The sequence below is a fragment of the Microtus oregoni genome, unplaced genomic scaffold (assembly GCF_018167655.1).
Source record: "Microtus oregoni isolate MIOR12 unplaced genomic scaffold, Mior012 000008F_ref0000371, whole genome shotgun sequence".
Lineage (NCBI taxonomy): Eukaryota > Metazoa > Chordata > Mammalia > Rodentia > Cricetidae > Microtus > Microtus oregoni.
This window is the reverse complement of record NW_024543067.1, coordinates 36630110-36657575: the sequence shown is the minus strand read 5'-3', so window position 1 is coordinate 36657575 and position 27466 is coordinate 36630110. Positions and strand designations below refer to the sequence as shown.

The window sequence follows — 27466 nt, the reverse complement described above, 5'->3', positions numbered from 1 at the left end:
ATCAGCTGAAAACAGAACCCATCCACTGCCCTCCATCCTCTGGGCCTGTCTGCCATCCATCTCATTTAGGCCAATCCGTGTGAACCAGGCGCCCTCCTCCCCCAACCTTGGCACTTGCCCACTTGGCTACCAGTCGTCGACCCAATCAGGGTGAAGAATCAGTACCGCCCAACGTCTCTCTAGTTGACCACCCAACGCAGTCCATCAATCCCCTTCGAGCCAATCGTGTCACAGCTCTGTTAGGATTCCACCACCGGGCCCTGAAGCTGTGCCTACATCCGTGACATACATTTATTTATTCATTCATTTATTTATTTATTTATTTATTTATTTATTTATTTATTTATTTGTAGTTCTGCCTCCTCCCCGCCACCGCCTCCCATTCCCCCCCCCCCCCCCCATCAAGTCCCCCTCAGTCTTCAACCCTTGACTTTTTTTGGCCAATCAACAAACAACAGGACGCTCAGCTCCTCCTCTGAGGACCCACGTGAGAGGAGGGGAAACGCAGGGGCGGCTTCTGGGTGCTGCCGCTGCCGCAGTTGTTGCTCCCGCAGCCCGTTACCGCCACAACCACCGCCTTGGAACTCGGGCCTGGGGGGGCGGTGGGGCCTCGCATGGAGCCCCGCCCCCCGGAGCTGCCGCCGCTACCGCCACCACCGCGCCACACGCAGGTGAGCCCCAGGCCCACAAGGTGGAGGGCGCCATCCATGACCCCATGGATCCTCGCCCCCGCGCATGGGATGTGGCTTGGCCCAGCCTGCTGCTATTCGGCTCCACGGTGTGCATTTCCAGCTCCTTTTGCCCCTTGCAGTGGATCTGAGTGTGGCCTAACCTCCTACTGGGTCTGTATAATGGGTCGATGTTTTTCCTCACCCCCAACTTAATGGACTCGTCCATGTCTTGCCCTCCCCAACCCCCACTGACTGGGAACCAGTCCGTGGCATCGTCCAGTCTTCCTTTAGTAGTAGATGCTTCTCAAGTGTTTGCATGTCTCCTAGCCTCCACTTTCAGGGGATCTTTCTGTGGCCTTGTTTATGGAGCCTCTCATGTTTGGTTGTAGTGAATCAGTTCGTGGCACTGGGCCCCCTCCAGGGACACAATGTTTGTTTAACAGTCAGTCCACCTGAGTTTATATTTCTGCCCCCTTGAATCCCCAGTGCATAAACCCATGACTTTACCGGCCTCCTCCCTCTGCCCCCATCTTTCTGCGGGTTAGTCTGCATGGCTGCATTCACATCACTCTAGTTATCACTGCCCTAACTTTCCTCCCTGATTTGTAGACTCTAGCCATTGAGCTGCTTCCTTTTAACAATGGGTCAGTTTAGTGCTCTTTCTTTCTTTCTTTCTTTCTTTCTTTCCATTTTCGGCAGCCCAGTCTATGGCCTTGTCCTGTCCCTCTTTTTTTTTTTTTTTTTATTTAATTTTTTTGAGACAGGGTTTCTCCGTAGCTTTTGGTTCCTGTCCTGGAACTAGCTCTTGTAGACCAGGCTGGCCTCGAACTCACAGAGATCCTCCTGCCTCTGCCTCCCGAGTGCTGGGATTAAAGGCTTGTGCCACCACCGCCCGGCTCCTGTCCCTCATTTTAATCACTATGTGAGGCTCTTCTCTGCTATTGTACAGGAGTCCGCCATATCTGCCTCCTTTTGTAATAGATCTGTTCAGTAGCATCCTGCCACCTCAGGGTTTGTATTTCTCATATCCGTCTGAGTCCAGTGCTTGCAATCTGTCCCCGAGGAAGATAGGCCTTGCAATTTATTTCCCTCCTCTTCATGTGTTCGATCAATCTTCCCTGCCCCATCTCTTAGGCGATCCTGTGTACTTCCGAAACCCAGGGACTTACACTGTATACTTTATATGTTTCCTCACAGACACTCTTAAACACTTAGACATTTTGCCTTGATACAGTTCTCAAGTACAGGAGTGGTACTGATGTTAGTGACAGTCCGAGCTAACCTTTCCACTTTCCACTTGCTAAGTGTACTATAGTCTCCAGCTTGCTTAGTCCTCATCACAGCCTTGTGAGACAGGCTACTGACAAAAATGGGGCATATGGAGGTTAAAAGCCTTAGTGAGAAATGGTCCAATAACTACTTAAAACAAGAAACATTTTCCCAGTGCCCCGTCTCCCTCATTGCATCCCACATGAGGACACATTCGCGCCAATTACCAGGTTTCTGTTCCTGCTCTTCTGCATCAGAGCTATCTCCATTCCACACTGGTCTCAAAACCCATCAACCCCCAGTCCCAGCAGTGCTGTGACTTTACTTTTTCCCTGTACTGGACTGAAAGAGGGGAGGCAGAAACTATAATCCTTTCCAGTGTGAAGAGAGAATATGTACTTAGCTCCTTCACCTCCCCTTTCAGACCCCATGGTATAGTCATGCTGGCCTCCTCTTCTCCGCTTCTCAGAAGCAGCAGGTCCAGGCAAGCCTCAGGGTATTTGCATTAGCTTTTCTTTCTCCCTGAACACTACTCCCACATTTCTGTACGGTAACTTCCTAGGCTCTCTTCAGGTGCCATTCTCAAAAGAATTTTAGCACACTGTGCAGGGAACACACTAAAGATGTTTCTAGGAACGCTGCGGTGAGTGGAAAGGATGTGTTAATAGACATGTGCTGCCGGTGATATCAAATAGAGCAGATGTTGCAGTGAACACTTTCCTGTCTTTGCATCTGGGTAGTGTTCTTTCAGTAAAACATGTATTTGTCCCACTGGTGCTTGGCTTATACTATATAAAGGCACATGTTTCAAAGGGTACTTTGTTGAAAACAAAGTAGTCAACACCCACCCCTCCCCTTGACCATCTGATTTTGCACACCCAGCAGGGTTCGGGTCTCCTGCTTGCTTTGTTCTTTTCTACTCTGTCACCGTTAGAAATGCTATACAGATCGTTATATTGTCTGCCTCTCCTCAGAATGGGTACTTAGAGATTTTATCTACTTAGTGATCACTCTTTATCTAAAAATGTACCTTCTTAAAGTAGGTGCTTGAAAGAATTGGTGCACAAATAAATGATGGGGAGATGTTATCTATCTAGGCTGTGCATGGGTGATTCACAACTATGTATTTCCAGCATGGAAGACCAAGAGAGATTTTTCAGGAAGTAAATGCTAACTTGGGCTTTCAGACTAACCTGGACTATGGAGTAAGATCCTGTCACAAAATTGAATATGAAAATTATATCCCAGATATCAATATGAGGATGGACTAGGCAACAAACAAAAGAAGAAAAGGAATGCAAGAATTAAGATACTTGTTGGGATTGTTTAAATGTTAACAGCTATTTTCTAAGCACCTAGTGAATACCAACCAGCCATTCATTCTAGATGCTGGCGATATGGAGAAGCAAAACGGCAGAAATCCCTGCACATAGGAAGCAGGTGTTACTAAAAGTGAAGGAGAAAGACTGTATAAATAGGTAAAAATAGTGTAATATACAAATGCTAAGGAACAAACTTAAGTGGGGCAAACAGGACTGGAGTATCAAGATGTTTGATAATCTTGGAACAAGGCAGGCTACACTTGGAAATGTGACTCATGAATTAAGGCCTGAAGGAAACAGAGGATGAATCCATAATGTGTAAAGGAAAAGTGTACCAGAAAGAACACTCAGTACAAAGACCATGAAGTCACATTGTACCTGCTTGTCCAAAGCCAGTGTGGCTGGAAAAGAGTCGGCAGGAAGTGGCCGGGGGGGGGGGGGGGGGGAGGCAAAAGACAAAGTATGAACAGAGCCTGATGCGGGGGTGAGGGGGGAAGAAGGATGACACACAACCTAAGGGCTAACATTTATTGACTGTTTACCATGTTCTAGAGACACTTTTCTAAGTCTTTTACATATATTGGCATGTTGAATCCTTATAAAAAGCCTTTGAGGGAAGGCATACTTTTTTAAAATTCTTTTTTGGTTTGAGAGTAAAATCCCTTGTTTTACAGATGTTCAACTAGACATAAAAAAGTTGAGCAACTTGCTCAAAGCCACACAGACATAACAGGGCAGAATGTGAGGCTGTGAAGACCGAGACAGAACAAATTTGCAAGGACAAGCAAGTTACTCCATGCATTGGATTGTGCAGAGGAAAAGTTAATTCTACCTGCTAGGGACTAGAACTTGAGAATTATCCTAGGAACCATGATACCTCAGGTAGACACTTCAGAGCTTTTGTATATGCGATTTCCTTTACCAAAATTATCCTTCCCGTGGACATCAATATGACTTCTACTACCCCTTCTTCAAATGTCACTTCCCCGGGGAAGCCTGTCCTGCTCACATCATTGTCACTCTGGGATCTCGCCTGTCTCTATTTTCTTCATAGAGAACTGGCCTTGAGTAGCTAGGGATGCTGAGTCAGAATTTATCCAGCATCCAACATCTCATCCAATGATGAGATCTTAGGCAAGTTACTTAACTACTAGCTCCACACTTACTTGTCTGAGAAATGGATGTCATAATATAATCCACCTTTTGGAGGGTGGTTGTATTGTGTTGTGTTTTCTTCTTTTTGGAGATATTGAATGTGTGAATCATACTAGATTCCTCTCTGTTGTGTCCTAAGCTGTTTTGGAGCACCCAGTAAATGAGGTGAGGAGCAAAAGGAAAACCTAGGAAGGGCAGGTGACGAGAATTCTCATTAGGATTGTGCGAGAGAAGCAATAATCAAATTCAGCCCCCTGTCTACTAATTGGGCCGCTTTCACTCAGCTGCCAGATTTTAGCATAGCTCAGAAGAGGTGGTGAGGGGGCTGGAGAGATGGCTCAGAGGTTAAGAGCATTGCCTGCTCTTCCAGAGGTCCTGAGTTCAATTCCCAGCAACCACATGGTGACTTCCAACCATCTGTAATGAGATCTGGTGCCCCCTTCTGGCCTGCAAACGTACATACAGACAGAATATTGTATGCATAATAAATAAATAAATAAATATTAAAAAAAAAAGAAGAGGTAGTGAAGTTGCCTGTCTTCGCCACTAGGAGCCACAGTGGACTCTGGGCCTCTGAAAGAAGTCCGTCTTGGGTATATTTTAGTCTTTTAAAACTCTGAGGAGGGGACTCTGGTCCACTGTTGTTTGGCACTGTAATTTGGATAGCTGCCTAACACTGTGCCTGCTAAATGAACCTTGAACTAGCTCAGACATATGAGACAATCATACTGTAATTTCATTCAGATTAAAGAATAAAGCTATAGATATAAGTTCTTCAAAACCTTAGAAGGTTTATTCTTAACCTAACAATCCCAGCCAGGTGGACGGATGGTTAACAGAGTCCCATCAGGGACTAGATGGTTCAAGGTTAGCTCCAGTTTGCTTATGGAAAGAGCAGTAATGGGATGACAAGAAACATCCTTCCTCTTCAGGGCGTGCCTAAAAGGAGTAATCATTTGAAGTAATATTTTGATTTGTTCTTCCTTTTATGGAAAATAGATTTTTTTTCTCAAATAATATACATTCTGTTTATGGTTTCCCCTCCTTCTTACTCCCACTAATTCCTTCCTACTTCCCCTCCCATCCAGATCCACTCTCTTTCTGTATCTCATAAGAAAACAAACAGAACTAGCGTGGTGGTGCACACCTTTAATCCCAACACTCAGAGGCAGAGGTGGTACACCTCTGTGAGTTCAAGGCCAGCCTAGTCTACAGAGCAAACTCCAGGGCATTGAGGATATTAAACAGAGAATCCCTGTCTCAAAAAAATAAAAGCAAAATGAAAACAAACAGGAAGCCAGGCATTGGTGGCATATGCCTTTAATACTAGCACTCAGGAGGCAGAGGTCAGCGTGATCTACAGAGGAAGTTCAAGGACAGCTAGGGCTACACAGAAAAACACTATCTCCAAAAAAAGAAAAAAAGAAAGGAAACAGGCTTCAAAGGGTTGATAATTATAAATTATAACAAAACAAAAACTAACACATTGCAACTGGGCAAAACAAACAGAAATAGCCCAAGAGAAGACCCAAGAAACAGGGACTCATTTGTTTAAATACTAAGGAATCCCATAAAAACATTGAACTGGAAGGTGTAGTATATACTCAAAGGACCTGATGCACACCTGGTGCAGGTTAAATGCTCAGATCCTTTGAAGTTGGTCATGGTGACCCATCCCTGTAAGTTCAGTCACAGGGAGGTGGAAACAGGAAAATCAGGAGTTCAAGATCATCCTCCATATGGCAAGTTTTAGGCTAGCATAGACTGTATGAGACCTTGTCTCTAAACATAAACAAACACTTAGATCCCTGGAATATACTTGGTTCAAATGCAGGAACTGTCTTTCACCTACAGCAGTGTAGCATAGTGAAGTCACTTGGACATCTCTTGCCTCAGTATATAAATTAGGTGTGATATTACAATAAGAATATGTCCTTAAACAAAAGGAAAAATGCCTACTTTCCAGAGTCGGGATGAGAAATAAGTGACTCAGTGCCTATAAAAATAACAGCCCATGCCTTTATCCAAAACCCCAGAGACCAGATGTATTTCAGAATTGTGAATTTTTCAGTTTGGAAAGGTAGCAGCGTGCACATATGATACGTTACATAATATCTTCAGCAGCTCTGTCACCAGCTGCTTTTAGATCCCTGCAGCAGAATGCATGAACATTCACACTAAGCAGGATCAATAAAAACCAGAATGGGCCTTGCTTTCTTTCAAATCATGTTTTGTTGCCAAAAGCATTACAACAGTTCTTGGAGCTTTTTGGATTTAGAGATAGCAGGAAAAGGACTTTTGAACAAATTAGAAAATTCTCTCTTTTTTTTTTTTTTATGATTTTTCGAGACAGGTTTTCTCTGTGGTTTTGGAGCCTGTTCTGGAACTAGCTCTTGTAGACCAGGCTGGTCTCAAACTCACAGAGATCCGCCGACCTCTGCCTCCTGAGTGCCGGGATTAAAGGCGTGTGCCACCAACGCCTGGCTAGAAAATTCTTAAAGCCTTTACCCCAAGTAGGTTATATTTAATTCACACAATGATAATGGTGCATAGTGTCTGTTTTATAGATGGGTATGTCACTGTCCCTATTTCACAAATGAAAAAAAATTTGAGGTACAGAGAGGTTAATGAATCTGGCCAGGATCACACAGCTAATAACTGGCAGAACAAGGATTCAAAACATAGAAGTCTAGCATTAGACTGAGGCCGATTGTCCAGTAGACCAGCCTTTCTGCTTAGAGCAGTGCCTAACATAATAGTTTACATGTTTGTTTAAAGAAAGACATGGGTTTATAGTGAAGCTCTGTGATAAAAACATGTGTTTAACATGCATGAGGCCCTGGAGTTGGTCTCTAGCTCTTCAGAAAGAAGCAGCAGCCATGTATTCTTGATATGTATAATCTCAGCACTCAGGAGATGGAGGCAATAGCATCAAGAGTTTAAACCGAGGCTAGAGAGATGGCTCAGAGGTTAAGAGCACTGGCTGCTCTTCCAGAGGTCCTGAGTTCAATTCCCAGCAACCACATGGTGGCTCATGACCATCTGTAATGAGATCCAGTGGTGTCTTCTGGCCTACATGCACACAGAACACTGTATATGTAGTAAATAAATAAATCTTTTTTTTAAAGATTAAACCATTGAGGGACAGAAAAGTGTAGGTATTCAGTTTGAGAAGGCTTCATAAACCTAACTTGAACTTTGAGTAGGGTTTGTGTTTTTTTTTTTTTTTGGAAGATGACTGTTCAATACAGGAAAGGAGCCCCATATGCAGTGAACAGTGTTTACAAGGGCCTAGCAAAAGGCACACCCTCAAAAAGTTAATGGGGTAGAAGACTGTAAGAGTCAAGTCAAGGACATTTCACTAGTTTTCTAGTACTGCTATATAAATTATCTCCAACTTGGGCTGGAGAGATGGCTCAGTGGTTAGGAGCATTGTCTGCTCTTCCAAAGGTCCTGAGTTCAATTCCCGGCAACCACATGGTGGTTTACAACCATCTGTAAAGAGGTCTGGTGCCCTCTTCTGGCCTGCAGACATACACACATACAGAATATTATATACATAATAAATAAATAAATATAAAAAAATAATCTCCAACTTATGCACACCTCTAATTCCAGTACTCAGCAAGCTGAGACAGAAGTTCAAGACCAGCCTGAGCTACATAATAAGACACTGTCTTTTTAAAATAACTACACATTTATCATGTGTTAGTTCTGTAGCGCAGAAATCCAACACTGTTCTCACCAGGCTAACATTATTATTGTCTTGGTGGGACTTTAGTCCTTTTTAGAGAATTGTTGCCTGTTCATTCAGGTTGTCCTTTGAGTTGTGATATTGAAATTTCCTTACTGGCTGTAGGTGGAGAGTCATTCCCGATTCGTGAACCTGCCCAACTTCTTTGTCTTGGAGCCTTCTCCAGATTCAGGGATGGCAGGAAAAATCCCTCCATGTTTGAAATCTACTGCCTCTCCTGCCATTCTGCCTCTAATGTTTCAGCCTTATTTTTCTGCTCTTAAAAGAGCTCATACAGTGAAGTTGATCTCAAATAAAACCAGAATGCTTGCTGTGTCTTAAGGTCTGTAATCTTAATTTCATTCAAAATTCTGTTTTGCTATGTAGCATAACACAGTCAGACTCTAACTAGGATATGGAACTCTTTGGGACTCAGGTTGTATTATCCTGTCTTCCCTCTAGCTCCTAATGATGCATATTTGTCATGGTTGAGCTGATGGCTCAGTGGTAAAGAGTGCTGGCTGCTCTCACAGAGAACCAGAGCTCAATTTCTAGAACCCATGTTGGGCAGCTCATAAGTGGCTGTAATTCTAGCTCCAGGGGATCCATTGCCCTCTTCTGGTCTCCCTTGGCACCCATACACATGTTCACATACACACAGACATACATATATATACATAAATATTTCTTTTAACTCGCTTTCGTCCCACGTGTGAAATGCAAGAGGCATCCAAAGCTGTATAAGGGAGTTTAGGAGATGGTTTAGGGAATAGTAGTGGGATTTGGCAACAGAGGTGGAGACAAGGTAACAAGAAAGAAATCCCTTTTGCTGTCCTCCAGGTACCTCTGGAATGGCGTGAGCACTTCCCTAGCGATGGACTCATCTGTGACGCTGTGGCAGTTTCTGCTGCAGCTTTTGAGAGAACAAGGTAATGGCCACATCATCTCTTGGACCTCACGGGATGTTGGTGAATTTAAGTTAGTGGATGCAGAGGAGGTGGCCCGTCTATGGGGGCTGCGCAAGAACAAGACCAACATGAATTACGACAAGCTCAGCCGGGCATTGCAGTACTACTATGACAAGGTATGGCCTCAGAAACCAAGACTGGAAACCCTTGAAACCAGAAAACTATTTTCTGATTTTTTTTTCCCTTTTGAGGCAGGGTCTCCCAATGTAGTATAGATTTGTTTGAAACTTACTGCGTAGCCTAAGCTGGCCTCAAATTCACTGTCCTCCTGCCTCCTACCCCCCAATTCCTGGAATTATACTTCTGGCCTAGAAATTTCATTTTTTGTCCCAGTTACTGTAGCTATAACTTTGAAAACAATATTAAAACTTATCAAATTCTGACCTATCCTCTAGTTTCCCGCAGGCTTTGAGATAATTGTGTTTTCTGGAACCCTCAGACTAATTGTGGGTTCCCCTGGTTACTTTATATATAATCTTCTCTCACTATAAAACAATCCATATTCTTATCCCTAGACTCAAAATCATCCTGACATTATAATACTAACATTCCTTACTTCACTTTCTAGAAACCCCAATATCTTTAATCAATTGTTTTATTTTCTCCTATTCCTTTATTTTGTTTTTATTTTTGAAGCAGGTCTCTTGGTGTTACTGAGGATGGCCTCAAACTCTCATTCCTCTTGTCTTAGTCTCCAGAGTGCTAGGCTTACAGGTCTTTGCCTTCAACTAAATGCTCCAGAATAACGTGTAGTGCCAGCTCCAAGCCCACTCCTCTTAGATTCCTAGAACAGCACCTCAGTGTCTATATCACTACTGCAGCTCAAATTTTAGATTTTCTCATCTTACATTCTTAGACTCCCAGATCTGCATTATATTTCCTCTTCCCCAATATTTATACTAATAATTTCCTATTTCTTCAGTATAAACCTTCAAAACAATATTAATAATTATCCCTTTTCATTTATCTTCTGAAAAATATAAGGATACTCTGAAATACTTGACCAGCATTAAGACTTCCACCAAAATACCTAGCGTCCCCAGATTCCTCCAAAAAAAATAGTAATTCTCACCTGTGCTTTGTGTCCTTGAAAGTTTATGGCATATATTCCAGTTTCATACATTACTCTTTCGGTTCAAACCTCTAAAGCAGTGTTAATGACTACCTCATTCTGATCCTCTCTGAGACCACCAGGACATCCCTGGAACCCTCCAAACCATATGTATCTCTCTTAGGGTTTCTATTGCTGTGACAAAATCTCCTGACCAAAGAGCAAGCTGGGGAGGACAGGGTTTTTATTATTATTATTATTACTAATTTATTTTTAAAAAGGCCAATCCAAATTCCCACTCCCTCCCCTCCTCCCATTCCCTACACCCCCTCCCACCTCATCCCTACCCCCTAATCCTCAGAGAGGGTAAGGCACTTTGTTTTGTGGAAGGTCCAAGGCCCTCCCTACTACATCTAGGCTGAGCAAGGTATCCATCCAAAGAGAATAGGTTCCCAAAAAGCCAGTACATGCAGTAGAGACAAATCCCAGTGCCCTCAGTCTGCACCACCCATGCAACTGTCAACCACATTCAGAGGGACTAGTTTGGTCCTATGCTTGTTCCTTCCCAGTTCAGCTAGAGCTGGTGAGCTCCCATTTGTAACATGGAGGGTCCTGTTTGTTTGGGTTTCTGTCCTGCCTGGTAACCCACAACTGTTTAGCCCCAAAGAAAATCACACATAGGTCTCCATAAATTATAAGCTGATTGGCCCATTAGCTCTAGCCTCTCACTGGCTAACTCTCACATCTTGATTAACCCATTTTTCTGATCTATGTTAGCCATGTGGCTCAGTACCTTTTTTCAGTGGGGCAGAACACATCCTGCTGCTTCGGTGGTCTGGGCAGGAGTGGGAGGAATCAACTTCCTCCTTCCCAGAATTCTCCTGTTCTCATTACCTCATTTCTACTTGCTGTCTGGTTTTCCTGCCTATACTTTCTGCCTGGCCAATCAGCGTTTATTTTAAACATGATTGACAGATTACAGACAATTCTCCCACACCACTTCCCCCTCTTTTTTTTTTTTTAAAAAAAAAAAAAGGAAAATATCCATCGTCCATTTTTTGGGAATGTGGGCGTAGTATTCCAGGCTACTTCCAGCTGGTTGGGGGTGCTGATAATCTTATGGGGACCTCAAGAAAATTTAGAGTTATGATCAAGTCCTGACTGAAGTGTCCTGTGAGTCTTGATCATCTCAGGCAGCAGTCTTGAACCTGTTCTGGATGAAGAACTCAGGCATCTGGGCCATCTATTTATGCTAGAGATTTTTCAGGTGGTCTTCCTTGATCAAATTGGATTTTTCTTAACTCTGAATAAATCCACAGCCTTTCATTTTCTGTGGAAACAAAAGCAAAATCTCTTCTCCAAAGTAACATACCTTTGACTTCAATTTTGAAGTCAAGGTATTTTCAAAATACCTATCTTAAATTAATTCTGCAGCATTTATAAGCAAATATCTTTTAGCAGCTGTTGCTCCTTCCTCAGCATTCAAACAATTTAAAGAGAGCATAATAGCATACAGTATCAAGATTCTCTGTGTATTTTCCATCTTTACATGGCTTTACTTTAACCTCTATTTCTTTTATTTTTACTTTTACTTTTTGAGACAGGTTCTCTGTATATCTTTGTCCTGGAATAACTCTGTAGACCAGGCTGTCCTTGAACTTACAGAGATCTGTCTGTCTCTGCCTCCCAGGCAAATCCTACCAGCGTGCGCCACCACAACCAGCTACTCTCTTTCTTTCTTTCTTTCTTTTTTTTTTCTTTCTTTCTTTCTTTCCAGAACTTTAACCTTTAGCCTGTATAAATTTTTAACACACTATAAACCATTTAGAGGTTTTCTTCCTCTTTGGATCTCTCTTTACTGTATATCTCTCTTTTTCTGACCACATGGGTCTTTAATTTGCTAAGAAATATGGAGAAGTTTTTTGCCACAACTCTGGCATTTCAAGGTCCTTGCCAGAAAGCAAGCTGCAACAGTGTGTGCATAAACAACACTCAAAAGCTCCTATGACATTTCAAGATCCTTGCCAGGAAGCAAACTGCAACAGTGTGTCCATACCTCCATAGTCGGGATGGCCTGCTTGAAAGAGTCAGAGTTTTCCCTGGCAGGACAGCCCAGAAAGCCAGCATTTTAAAACAGTGCAGCTTTTTTTCCTGCTACAGCTGAAAACCGAAATGCTTTATTCTAGTCTTTCCTAAGCTTTCTCAGCCTTTCTGTGGATGCAGTTATCCATGTAGGCACCATTTGTAACATAAGGGCTGGGCTTGCTTGTTGGGGTTTTCTGTCCCACCTGGTTCCCCACTGTCAGCAAGCCCCAAAGAAAATCACACAGAGATCTCTATAAGTTATAAATCTTATTGGCCCATTTGCTTAGGCTACTTATTAGCTCTGGTAGCTTATATTAACCCATTATTCTGATCTATTTTTGCCATATGGCTCAGTAACTTTTTCAGCTGGCAAATCACATCCTGATTCCTCGGTGGTCTGGACAGGAGTGGGAGGAATCAACTTCCTCCTTCCCAGAATTCTCCTGTTCTCATTGCATCATTTCTACTTGCTGTCTAGTTTTCCTGCCTGTACTTTCTGCCTGGCCAATCAGAATTTATTTAAAACATGATTGACAGATTACAGACAATTCTCCCGCAGACTACACTGAACCTGATTGAAAAGAAAGTGAGATGTAGACTGCAACATATGAGCACAGTAGACCACTTCCTAATATAACCCCAGTAGCACAGACACTGAGAGCAACAATAAATAAATGGGAACTCCTGAAACTGAGAAGCTTCTGTAAATCAAAGGACAGAGTCAATTAGACCAAAAGGCAGCCTACTGAATAGGAAAAGATGTTCACCAACCCCACATCAGCCAAAGGACTGATCTCCAAAATATATAAAGAATTCAAGAAATTAAACATTAAAATCCTAAATAGCCCAATTAAAAATGGTGTACTGAAATAAGCAGAGAATTCTCAACAGAAGAATTTCAAATGGACAAAAGATATTTAAGAAAATGTTCAACTTCCTTAGTTATCAGGGAAATGCAAATCAAAACAACTCTGAGATACCATCTTACTCTTGTTAGAATGGCTAAATTTAAAAACACTAATGATAGCTTATGGTGGAGAGGATGTGGAGTAAGGGGAACTCTCCATTGCTGGTGGAATTGCAAACTTGTACAACCACTTTGCAAATCAGTATGTTGGTTTCTCAGAAAATTGGGAATGAACCTACCTCAGGATTCAGAAATACCACCTTGTGAATATACTGAAAAGATGCTCAATCATGCTACAAAAGCATTTGTTCAACTATGTTCATAGCAACATTATTTGTAATAGCCAGAATCTAGAAACAACCTAGATGCCCCTCAACTGAAGAATTACTCAGTGGTAAAAAGCAATGAGAGCTTGAATTTTTCATGCAAATGGATGGAATTAGAAAACAGTATCCTGAGTGAGACCCCCAAAATGAATATAGTATATATTCTCTCATAAGTGAATACTAGGGTGGGAAGGTGTGTGATGGGTTGGGAGGAGGGAAGAGGAGGGAGTGGGAATTTGGATTGGTATATTTTTAAAAATTCTTATAAATTAAAAAAGTAAGTTAATACAAAAAGAAACTTTGAATTGTATAAATTCCTTTTCCAATAAAGCTTACCTGTCCTAGGTATTTTGATAAAATACTACAAAATGGATTAACTCCAGGGCAATATGCCTTTAGTAATATTTCTTCATTCTGGTAAACTCTTACAACCCTTTCTCTGATGGCCTCTGTGAGAATCACTTGTTTCTACATATATCATCTTCAAACCTTCTAAGAAAAATATATATATTAAAGAGGATTACTTTGATATAACTATTCCAAGAACACAGTAAAAAGATCCCTATTGCTACAACTACACATGAAGAAGAAAGTAAAATTTCCATCTATTTCCTTTGGAGAAAATAATCCTTCTAATAAAGGACACCATGAAGAAGTTATATATAGTTTATCTTCTAAAGCTGCAGAAAGTTTATACCCTTGAATTTTCATTGTGAGTACACAAGCTAAAAGAGCTAAAACCTGGCAAGCAGAAGTGATTCAACAGTTAGAAAGCCCTTCCTGCTCCTCTAGAGGACTGAAGATTTGTTCTCAGTACTCACATCAGGGGGCTCACAAAAGCTTTTATCTCCTCCACAGGGGGAAACTACACCATTTTCTGGTCTCTGGGTATCTGCACACAACTGGCTTGTGCACAAAAATAAAAACATATATTCAAAAAATTTCAAAATTAAGAAAAAACCTAGATTATAGTTCTGTCAAATGTTGTTAGTCAAATAAAATTTTGATATTCTACATGTTTCAGATAGTTTCTTCATTTTTCCATTTTCTGATTTTGTGTCTTATGATTTAGTTTCTCAGAAAATTATCAGCTGAATATTCTCAGGTAAGTGTATTTTCAAATATACCTGAATGTATAAACATTTAACATTGTCTTCTGAGTTAGGTAAACATTTATTATTTTTATTGCCTGCACAAAATATTCTCTATACTTGATTCTAAGGTAATATTAATTGATAAAATACAAACGATGAAATAAATTTTTATCTTTTTAGTTGATACACAAAAATTTCATTATGCAATATTTCAAAATATATATTATTGTAATTTGCTTGTATCCAGCATCTACTACCTTCCCTCATTCTTTTTTCCCAAAGCTTCTGCTGACCCATTTCCATACAATCTTGTCCTATCTTCATTTAAATTTAGTGTTACATATAGAAGAATTAATGGCATTTTGCTTTTGTTATTTCCGATTACCATTTATCTTACAACCCTGCCTCAGCATCCCAAGTAAGGTCCTCGTATCATAGATAGGCATATTGTGCCACACTTAGTTACAATTACTTTATTTTTCTTTTTTACAAATAATTATTTTACAGTGGTAACTATATATTTTTCATTTTCCCCTCCTTCGCTCCCTCCCTCCTTCCCTCCCTCCCTCCCTCTCTTTCTTTTTTCCTCTTCTTTTCTTTTTTTAAAATTTATTTATTTATTATACAATGTTCTGTCTGTGTGTATGTCTGCAGGCCAGAAGAGGGCACCAGACTTCATTACAGATAGTTGTGAGCCACCATGTGGTTGCTGGGAATTGAACTCAGGACCTTTGGAAGAGCAGGCAATGCTCTTAACCACTGAGCCATCTCTCCAGCCCCTCCTCTTCTTTGGTAAATTCTGATGGTAGATCCCAAATCCTTGCACATGCTAAACATGAATATGGATTATGTAGTTACATCTATTCCTTACCTTGCGTCATTATATTCTTTAAATTCTACAGGGTCTCAAGGGAAGATCTAAGATTAAATTCACCTTTTTGGTTTGCTATAATCTAGTAAAATATTCTATTTCTTAGATATATATCTAATCCAAACTTTCATGATAGATGTGTTATATTTTTGGATCAAATTGAACCCACTTATGTACATTTGAAGACCATAGGACCACACTGGAAGCAAAGCTTTGTCTGGAACTATAGTTTGACCTTCTTAAGATATCTTAAGATATTTTCTATTCATTCATTTTTATGGTGATTGCATTTTCTCTAAAATCATCTACCTTTAGTTGGCCTTCTTATAACATCCTAAGATCTTTTCAGTTCAAATTTTTTCTTAGGACAATTGTATTTTCTTTAAAGAAAGTTATCTTAATTTTAAAATTGAGTGTTTCTTTCTCCTAACATGTCAAAACATGATTTAATTCCTCAGTGAAACTTAGTAATATGTTCAGTCAATATGGAAAAATTATTTCAAGTTTCCAAGATATTTAATTTTGATAAAAATTCAAGCGAGAATGAACAGAAAATATCTCACATGAGTAATTCAATTATAAAACAGGTGTATTGATTAGATCTAGTGAACACTGACAGGTCATGACACCCCAAAATACTTTCAATTCACTTGAGATAAACACAATTTGAAGTAAAGATTGTTGAAATAAAATTTTTTATAAAAGAAGTTATCTTTATTTGTATATTTGTATAAATTTTTATGATGTCCATTTTCATTCCTACCCAGAATATAGGAAAAGTTCCACTGATGAACAAAATTTCAGGTATTCTTCATTGATAAGATATTACATATTGCAAACTTTTAAATATTAACATCTAGCTCTCATGGATTCTTTTTTTCTGTTTGCCTTCCCTCATTTTCTAGCCCATAGGATCTTAAATATTTTAAAGTTCTGAAATTGACCCCCTTAAGACTTTTATTCTTCTTAGGTGTTAAGCTGCTCTACAACCCTAATGCTTTTATATTGTTTTGTTCATATTTATATCTTGTAATTATTATCATTGTGTCTGTCTGGATATGTTCATGAAGGAATATGACTCTACCACATAGGAAAGTGATGGAAGGGAATCATGACCTTCAGGTCGGCCTCAGTGTTATAGTGAGAACTTTTGTCAAACAAACATACAAAGGCAAATGAATAATAAAATATACTCCTATAAGGACAAGAATAAAATTGTCTTGGTTAAGGGTGCAATGCAATTCTACCATTGAAGACTTGCTTGGAAGGCATGCAGCATGAGATTTTATCATAAGTCCATCAAAGAACAATATAAAAATAATAACAGTAGAATAAAAAGTTTGTTAAGAATCCAGATCCAACTGAGGCTTCAAATGATGATATTTTTGCTGAGTGAAATGATACTTTCCATTCTTAATATTTGACTCAATTTAATTTCTCTTGTCATCTGTTTAGTGACAGGCTCATTATCATGATTTTCAGATATAACCATGATACTCATGGTTATGACACCTGTAGTCAACTCAGAAGACTAAACTGAATTGTTATAATATGCCTGATGTCACACTAGTAACACATGACACAGGAGATTCAAAATTATACTTTGTTTAATTAATTTGATTGAAATTCAATTGTTAGCTAACTTAAATTATTTGATTAAATTAGTTGAATTAATTAAAATTTAAGGTCTAAACAAAGAACTTAGTCATTTTCTCAAATTCATGGTTTAAATTGATGTTTGACATGTATTCTTAAATTTTCAAGTATACTAGAACATTTTTAGTTTGGTGGTGGTTGTTTGTGAAAATATGTGTAGATCAGAGGTAAATTTTGCTTACTCTGTATCTTACTCTGTATCTTACCTCTCACTGGTCTTGAATATTAGTTAGGCTACATTGTCTAGCTAGTCATGACTTAAGATCTGCCTTTATCTATTTACCAAGTTCTGAGGTTACAAACACTCCTAACAATACCCAGATTTTTGATATGGAAACTGGTAATTGAATTCTGAACCTCATGCATGTGCAAAAAAATGTTCATTCCTCTGAGTCATATCTTCACATCACTCTAACAGTTTTCTGTTCCCTCAGTTATGGAACCCAATGCTGTGATTTTACAGTTCCCCTAAAGTTGAAGTGTTTTTTTTGGGGGGGTGGGTTAAGAATAAATGACACAATAAACAATGGAGGTAAAATTAAGAAGTGTGGACATTATTGCCAGGATATGGTGATGCACACCTTTAATCCCAGCACTGGGGAGGCAGAGGCAGGCGGATCTCTGTGAGTTCGAGACCAGCCTGGTCTACAAGAGCTAGTTCCAGGACAGGCTCCAAAACCACAGAGAAACCCTGTCTCGAAAAACCAAAAAAAAAATATTAATATAGAAAAGAAAGGGCAAAAATGAATATACCAGGAAAGGTATAACTCTTATTAGCTCAGGAAGAGGCTCAATTTTACTCTTCTGATCTCCAAGTTGTAGGAGAACTTACAAAATTAAAACACATGGTTTTAATTAAATGATGTAGTATGAGATTTGATATGATTTTTTATTGAATGATTAATATAATTTTCAGAGAATTAAGTTTTTCATATAAAGAATCTGATACAATTTCCATTTTCTCAGTTGATATATCTGAGAAGAAATTGGTTTGATAAATTCCATAATTGTGTATTAGTTTTCAATTTTATGTTATGAAGTTGTGTGTTTTTTCATTATTTTGTATGACATTTCAGGTTCCTTTTCTTTCAAATCATGTATGTTTATATTTTAGGCAGTGATTTATTTTTTCTATTCTTTTTGTGATTATAACGTAATTATATATTTTCTCACTTTTGTGTCCTCCCTCCAAATGCTTTCCTGTACCCTTCTTGTGTTGACAAATTCATAGCCTCTTTTTACATTAATATTTACTATGTTAAAGATGTAAATACACATATATTTCTAAATATAATCTACTAATGGAAGCCTGAATAATCTGCATAAATATTTCATGGTGTCTTGGATATGTCAGAATTCAAAATTTAGATCAAGGCTATACCCATCACAATCATTGCCTAGAAGAATTACAAACTAATTTGCATGACTATTACATAGATTTGTTTTCAGTACTAGAAGGAAAACTGCAACCCAAGGAAGTTGGTTACATCCACAAAACCACAGACAATAGATGATCTCATAGCAGCAAGTCCCAAAGTATGGAAAAACACACAAAATAACATCACCACCAATGATAACTAAAATAACAGGAGACAGCAATCACTAGTTATTCATATCTCTTAATATAAATGGACTCAACTCACATATAAAGAGTCACAGACTAACAGATTGGCTACAGAACCAGAATTCATTCTTCTGCTGCTTACAAGAAACATACCTCAACCTCAAAGACAGACATCACCTCAGAATAAAGGGTTGGGAAAAAATTTTCCAATCAAATGAACCTAAGAAACAAGCTGGTATAGCTATACTAATATCTAACAAAATAGACTTCAAACTAAACTCAATCAAAGAGACAAAGAAGGACATTTTATATTAGTCACAAGAAAAATCCACTAAGAGTAAATCTCAATATTGAACATCTATGTCCCAAATACAGGGGCACCCTCATATGTAAAAGAAACACTTGAAAAGCCTAAATCACACATTAATCCCCACACAATGATAGTGGGAGATTTCAACACTCCACTTTCACCACTGGACAGGTCTGTCAGTCAAAAAACTAATAAAGAAATAAGGGAATTTGTAGACTGAGGTTTCTGTCCTGCCCAGTTTCCGCAGTCATTAAGTCCCAAAAAAATCACACTGAGGTCTACATTAGTTATAAACTGACTGGCCTAGTAGTTCAGACTTCTTATTAACTCTTATAACTTACATTATCCCATTATTCTTATCTATGTTAGCCACGTGGCTTGGTACCTTATTTAGCAAGGCAGTCATATCTTGCTTCTGTGTCTGGATCACGACTGCAGACTGTGTCTCCTTCTTCCCAGCATACTTGTTGCCTACCTCTACTTCCTGCCTGGATGCCCCATCTATACTTCTTGCCTGGCTACTGGCCAATCAGCATTTATTTAAAATATGTGATGGTACAGGCCATTGATCCACATCAAGAATTAACAGATTTTATGACTCAAATGGACTTAACAGACATCTATAGAACATTTCATCCAAACATAAAAGAATGTACATTCTTCTAAGCACTAAAAGAACTGTCCAAAAATTGAACATACTAGGTAACAAAGAGGACCTCAACAGATATAAAAATATTGGAATAACCCCATATATCTTATCAAATCACAATGGCTTAAAATTAAAATTCAACAGCAATGCTAATTCCAGAAGGCCCACAAATACCTGGAAACTCTGAGATTACATCTTATACCTGTAAGAATGGCCAAGATAAAAAGCACTGATGACAACTTACACTGGAGAGGATGTGGGGTAAGGGGAACACGCCTTCATTGCTGATGGGATTGCAATTGGTACAGACCCTTTGGATGTCAGTATGGGTATTTCTTAGAAAATTAGGAAACAACCTACCTCAAGATCCAGAAATACCACTTTTGGGTATATGTCAAAAGGATGTTCAATTGTACCACAAGGACATGTGCTCAACTATGTTCACAGCAGCATTGTATGTCACAGCCAGAATCTGGAAACAACCTATATGCCCCTTGACTGAAGAATGGGTAATTAAAATGTGGTACATTTACATAATGGAGTACTACACAGCAGAAAAAAATAATGACATCTTGAAATTTACAGGCAAATGGATGGATCTAGAAAACATAATATTGAGTGAGGTAACCAAGAACCAGATAGACAAATATCATATGTACTCATAAGTGTCCTTTAGACACAAGGCAAAACTGGCCTACAATTCAAAATCCCAGAGAACCTAGGCAACAATGAGGACCATAAGAAAGACATTCATGGATCTACATGGAAAGTAGATAAAGACAACATCTGAGTAAATTGTGAGCATGGGGACCATGGTAGAGGGTTGAAGGGAGGGTAGAGAAAGAGAGGTGACCAGAGAAAGTGCATAACTCAATAAAATCAATAATAAAAAGCAAAGATAAAAAAATAAATAATTCTTTTGGTTTCCTGAGATGGAGATGGTTGGCAAGAAAATGCTGAGAGTTTCATTCTAACATTGTTTGACAAGACACTAATATTTACTGGAAGTCAGTCATTACATTAAAGTCATACTTAGTGAGATTGGAATGTACCAGTTTATGAAAAATTAGGCAAGAACCATTGGAAACTTACCACCATACACTGTAATATCTCAGGTATAAATCAGAAACATTGCCAATTAAAAATTTTGATAGGTATGTTCTTTGTGTCTTAAGGCATTCTATAATCATTTTCAATATCATATTCTCAGCCAATTTATTTAGAGAAGAATTGGGCCATGGAATAATTTATTCTGTTTTGAGTCTTCTTGGGCTCTTTCATGTTAGCTTCTAATTTCTCTTCCACTATGTCCTTCAGCAATGTCAAGAAAACAAAATAATATTGTCTACTCAGCCCTAGCATATTCTGAATGCTATTAAAACCATGACTCATCTTACTTCCGTTATATTTACTTTGTATTTTTCCCCTTTCTTCCTCATCAGGGTCTCATTATGTAGAAAGAGCTGGTTTCAACTTGAGATCCTTCTGCGTCAGTCTCATGGGTACTGAAATTTCAGATGTGAGCCACCTTACCTGGTGTCTTTAATAATCTTCATGTTGACCTCTTCAGTAAGTTTTTATTGAAATGTCTTTAGTATATACAGTGTGATAATAGTCAATAGAAATTATCTTTTATTGCATATTTAAACTCTTTTCTTTTGAGTTGCTCTTAAATATAATTCAATGTGTGAACAATTGATAGGTTTTCATTTACTGACATGAAGATAATCAGATATCAATTAGTTTCAACATGGGAAAAAATGGATGATAACTATCTGGGTGCAGAAAATTGTAGAGAGAGAATTTTGAGGAATACCAAGTGGCACTGAAAAAGAAAAGATGAAAATTGAGACATTTTAATCATTATGCAATAGGAACACATGATACTGAAATTCAATTTTGCTGAGAACTGGGATCAGATACTATATGGCTGCTAAATTTAATCTGGAGAAAATGTAGGAGAGAAAAAAATTAGGTGTGTCAGTGACTTGTCCTGTGTTTTTAACATTTTCTTATATTATTGTATGGGAAAACATTCCCATAACTATCCTCTATCCACTCAAGAGAAACAAAAGATTCAGTATCTTCTACTGTGTGCTTTTTAAATGTCAGATTTGGGCAATTTCTACTTTTTCACCCTCCCTGGTTCCCTTTTGTTTTGCTTTTTAAAACAATGAAGAACTTATTTTGTTAGTTCTGGAGGCATTTAATTTTTCAGATACTATTAAAGGGACATGGGACCATCCTACTGGAGATTGAATTTTTTTAAAAAGATTTATTTATTATGTATACAACATTCCTTCCATGTATGCTTGCATACCAGAAGAGGGCACCAGATCTCATTATAGATGGCCGTGAACCACCATGTGGTTGCTGGGAATTGAACTTAGGACCTCTGGAAGAGCAATCAGTACTCTTAACCTCTGAGCCATCTCTTCAGCCCCCTGGAGATTCAATTTGACAGCAAAAATAAAGCTATTCATTTTTTCTTCCAGTTTATAAAACAAAATATAAAGACTATATGCCCTGTTCTAAATACATGAAAAACTCTCTGAAATAACTATATACACTCAGGAAAATAATGAAAGGCTGTTCACTGATAACACACATTGGTCTTCAGTTAATCCCATGAATTGTAGACATTATTAGTTTACACATGTAGGCATTAATTTACATATGTAAGGAATCTGAGAGAAGCAAAATTGTGAAAAAGCAAGTGGGTATTATATGGCAGACAACAGGGTAGGAGTTGCAGGTGATGCAGAATGCTCCTGTTGACTAGATACCCTTAAATGAGGTAGTTGACATTTGGGTGCATATTAAGGGAGGTCCTAGTATACAAAAACCCACTTTAGGAGATTCCTGTGGAATGCTGACTTTGGGCTTCTGTTTACTTGGTCAGAGTCCTTCTGTTTAGGACATTGTCTCCAGCACTGCCATTTTGGGGGTTCCACGTTTGACCTAAAAATATTTACCCGGAATTATGCATCCCACAACACCAGAGATTTAAGAAAGGTAAATTAGAACAGGAAGAATAATCCAAATGGCCTATTTAGCAATAAAAATGCCAAGATGCAGATGCTTGTTCACCAAGATTGACCAGCTGCTGGATTCCATTCCCAGCCATTAGGTCTCAATTCTATGGCAAATTTCACAAAATACCACAGTATGACAACTATCCATTAGGCTCATTTCTCTACTAGGGAACATGCCTCTAAAGAATAATTCAAGAGTGCAACACGGGGTGACAACCACCATTAAGTCCTGGGCTTCCCTAAGGCCTGCCATAAAGGTTTCTTCTTAAGCAAAGTGTAATTCTGTCAGGTGGGCATGATGACCTCAGGTAATAACTACTGAAAATTGAACAGCATTAGTTAACTAAAATAATTCTAAAAATATGCAACATATTTGTTGTATACTTTACCACATGTGTAACTGGCTCAATGGAGTTGCAGTCTCTTTTCTCTGGGTCCATGACCTTAAAGAGATTTAAGGATAACAGTGTTTGTGGAATGCAAGAGCCTAAGGTAGATCTCTTAAGCACAGTAATTTAAGTTTAAAACATAATTTAGGATGTCTAATTATTCAAAGCCTCCCAACACTGGAAGCTTAGAGGATGAACTGAGCTGGGGCTTTTGAATTTCATGACTGAGGAACTCTTTTCACAGATATGCCATTTCTGATTGAAACATAATCCAGAAGTTAACCATCACAGAGTATGAGTACCTTATAAGGTAGTTCATATGTGCCACTTTCATATTGAGAGCACCAGATAAATGAAAATGAGAGCATGATCACTACTAGGTTTGATTGAGGGAAAGATTTTATTGTAGATATGAGCCACAGGCATCTGGAAGGGTTCGACTGAACCAGACCATGATAGGCTTTGTACCATATACATTACACACATCTGATCCCATATGGGTCTTCCAGGTTCTCTGCCTCAAGTTTAAGATCCTTCTGCTTCATTCACCTGAGTACTGCAATTAGAGAAATGTATTTCCATACCTTGCCTGTTTTCCTTTTCTTTTTCTAAATGTTTTTATTTTTGTTTTATTTTGTATCTCTCTTCAAGTTGTTGAAGATGAAAACTAAGCCATCTGCATACTAGGGAACTGAGATACTTTTGATGTGTGACCTATTGAATACATGAAGTGCAGGACTTATTGTCCAATATTGTCTGAAGTATAGGAAATATGTAATGAAAATGAAATTGAAAAGTCACTTCAACATAGCGAATATAAAAGCAATTAGAAAAGTTCTTTCAATATAAGGAAATTGAAGAAAAATGTAAATATGCAGGGAAAATATAAGTGTATGATTGAGTTTTTGAATTGATATTTGGGATTAAGACATGATAAAGCTAGAAGGCTAGAGAGGATTGAGAAAGCTAATGTAGCCATAGTGAGATTTCCTTTAAAAATTTTCAAACTATCCTTTGTATCAAAGAGAGCAGGATAGTCTGAGAAAATGTCTTTGAATTCTACAAGCTATCAATGCTTATCTAAACATTTCCCTGGGTCTGTAAAATGAAATTATGACAAGGTACAGGGGAGATGTCCATAAAAACAGATTCCTTTTTTAGAAATTTTGAGAGGATATCAATTACTATCAGCTGGGAAAGATGCAATGGAAAAGGCATGATGTGGGATTTCCCTTTGTAGGCTAGGAATGTGTTTTACTACCATTTGTTAATAAAAGAAGCTGCTTCAGCCTATAGCATGGCGGAATATAGTCAGGATGCAAGAGATATAGAGAGTAGGCAGAGTCAAAGAGAGATGCCATGTAGCTGCTGAAGGAAACAGACATCCAGGAACCTTAACGGTAAGCCATGAGCCTCGCGGTAAAATATAAATTAATAGAAATGGGTTAATTTAAGAGTTAGTTCACAAAAAGCCTAAGTTAAAAGGCCAAGAAGTATTGCAATTAATATAGTTTCTGTGTAATTATTTTGGGTCTGGGCAGTCGTGAAATGAACAAGCAGTCTCCGCCCTCAAAGACACTGTAAGCAGTGGTGGTGGAAACAGCAGATTTGGGCAGTAAACCATATAAAATATTTGGAATAAAATACAATTCTCCATGAATGATTTTGAAACTCATTATTGTAACTATGCTTGCTTTTTTCCAGGGAGAAACTGTAAATTATCTGAAACCAGAGAACTTAACAGCCACTTCAAATTTCATCCTTTTGTGACTTTCAAAAGAAGATGATATCTAACCACTTCTATTTGGACTGTTTCTGTTAATTTGCTTGGTCTGCATCATAGGAAACCTGTTTATCATCCTGGCCATTGGCTCTGACTTCCACCTCTGGACCCCAATGTATTTCTTCCTTTGTAACCTATCTTTCACAAACATTTGTTTCATCTCCACCATAGTTCTCAAGATGTTAGTGAACATTGTCCATCACCTATGAAGTCTGCCTCACCCAGATGTATTTTTTCATGTTTTTTTTTTTCTGGATTGGATAGTTTGTTACTGACAGTAATGTTCTAAGACCAGTGTGTGGCCATATGTCACCCCTTGTGCTACATAAACCCTCTCCTTTGTGGTCTTCTGCTTCTACTATCTTGGCTAATCTGTCTGACCTATTCATTGTTACAAACATTAATGTCTTTGAGGGTGTGTTTCTGCAAGAAAACAGAAATCCATCACTACTTCTGTGAACCTGCTCAGATTCTCAAGCTTGCTTGCTCAGGTACCCATGCCAATGATGTCTTGCTCTACCATGGAACAGGTTTGCTAGGTATTCTTTTCTCTTACTCTAAATCATCAACTCCATAGTGTGCCTTTTATCTAAAGGGGGGAAATATAAAGCCTTTTTTACTTGTGGGTCCCATCTTTCAGTAGTCTCACTGTTCTATGGTACAGGCCTTGGTGTCTACCTCACTTCTCAAACATCCTATACCTCCAGAGAGTGTTCGGTTACCTCAGTGATGTATTCTGTGGTATTTCTCATGTTGAACCCCTTCATCTACAGCCTGAGGAATAGGGACCTGAGTCAGGCTTTTAGAAGACATTTTTATAGCATTGGAGAGAGATCCCAGTATGATAATAGAATAATGGATACATTAATCTAGGGTATAATAATTAGTGTATTCCTTAAAAAGTTACGTTCTTCTGAAGTCTTAAGATACAAAAAAGAAATACTACTCATGAAATGAGTCCACAGCCAAAAATAATCATGGAAACAACTAAAATTAATCATGGGTCACCAGTAACTATACTTACTATGCAAACATTTTCAAGGATATATATTTGTAAGGATGGGAGAATCAAGTAGAAAACACAGCAAGTAAGAGAAATGAGATGTATACATACACATCATTGACTCAGTGTCTCTAAGTCATTGTTGTCTTCTGCACAATGCTTGCTGGGCACTTTTTCTTAGGCCTCTGTCTGGAAAATAATTTTACTAAGAATGTCTCAAAATAACTTCTATTTTTTCCTACAAAATGTAATTACTGAGCCTTGCTATGGTTATTATTATTATTAGTCATGATGGTGTAGCTCAGTGGCAGAACTCTTGTTTACTGTGTAAGAAACATGGGCTTGATATCCAATTTCTCAAAATAAAAGAGCAAATGGCAGTTACTACTGACTTATGAGAAACTCATTATAATTTTGTTTTAATCAAAATTCTGGGGCTAGGATATAGTTAGTGGTAGATACAGTGCAAGCATCTCTCTCTCTCTCTCTCTCTCTCTCTCTCTCTCTCTCTCTTACACACACACACACACACACAATTCACAAATTCTCACTTCTCACATATATGATATATTATATACATATATATCAACATATTATAATAGGTATGAAAGTACAGAGTGCCTACTAATGAAAAAGTGGAACAGAAAAATCAGGAATTCAAAGTCAACCTGAAGTTCACAGTGGTGAATAAAGCATAGAAAATAATTTGCTCAATATTGTTCTTGCTCCCCTCGTGGTCCCGACTTCTTTGCTCATGTTCTCCCTCCTTCCGCTCCTCATCGGGACCTTGGGAGCTCAGTCCAGTGCTCCAGTGTGGGTCTCTGTCTCTGTCTCCATCCATCACCAGATGAAGGTTCTATGATGATATGCAAGATATTCGTCATTATTGCTCTAGGATAGGGTCAATTCAGGTTCCCCATCCTCAGCTGCCCAAGGAACTAACTGGGGACCTCGGCTTGGGTATCTGGGAGCCACTCTAGGTTCAAGTCTCTTGCCAACCCTAAGGTGGCTCCCTTAACTAAGAACCGTGCTTCCGTGCAAACCACCCACCCACTGAGACAGTGGAGCTGATCTATTGGGAGCTCACCAAGGCCAGCTGAACTGTGACGGAAAAAGCATGGGATAAAACTGGATTCTCTGAGCATGGCGAACAATGAGGGCTGATGAGAACCCAAGGACAATGGCACGGGGTTTTGAACCTACGTAATGTGCTGGCTTTGTGGGAGCCTAGCCAGTTTGGATGTTCACCTTCCTAGAAATGCACGGAGGGGGGAGGACCTAGGACTTACCACAGGGCAGGGAAATCTGACTGCTCTTTGGACTGGAGAGGGAGGGGGAGAGGAGTGGGGGGGGAGGGGGAGAAGGGTGGGAGGAGGGGGAGGGAAATGGGAGGCTGGGAGGAGGAGGAAATTTGTTTTTTTTTTCTTTTCTCAATAAAAAAAAGTTAAAAAAAAAGCAAAAATAAAACAAAAAGAAAACTCCAAAAAAATAAAATAAAATAAAGTTGTACATTAGTCTTAAAATATTATATGCAGAAACGATTTGTATTAAAGCAATATTTTATCAATTGAAATCTTAGTATAATTTGATTTCTGCATTTCTTATATGCTACTAAATAGTGTTTT

General features: G+C 38.8%; 1 protein-coding gene and 1 pseudogene across 1 annotated transcript; both read left to right on the top strand.

Moving 5' to 3' along the window:
* Positions 1–431: 431 nt before the first annotated feature.
* LOC121451634 (ETS domain-containing protein Elk-1-like) lies at positions 432–26225 on the top strand. Its single transcript, XM_041657329.1, has 6 exons — positions 432–671; positions 8991–9234; positions 14560–14592; positions 16220–16256; positions 21074–21200; positions 24760–26225. Exons 2-5 carry the CDS (start codon positions 9025–9027, stop codon positions 21175–21177), a joined length of 384 nt encoding a protein of 127 aa, XP_041513263.1. The 5' UTR covers positions 432–671; positions 8991–9024; the 3' UTR covers positions 21178–21200; positions 24760–26225.
* LOC121451350 lies at positions 24742–26225 on the top strand (annotated as a pseudogene).
* Positions 26226–27466: the final 1241 nt, after the last annotated feature.

Coding starts and splice junctions, on each gene's coding strand:
- LOC121451634 (XM_041657329.1), top strand. CDS start 9,025: ATGGACTCATCTGTGACGCTGTGGCAGTTTCTGCTGCAGCTTTTGAGA. Junction 9,235..14,559: donor TGCAGTACTACTATGACAAG/GTATGGCCTCAG, acceptor CTTATGATTTAG/TTTCTCAGAAAATTATCAGC. Junction 16,257..21,073: donor ACTGATGAACAAAATTTCAG/GTATTCTTCATT, acceptor CTTCCTCATCAG/GGTCTCATTATGTAGAAAGA.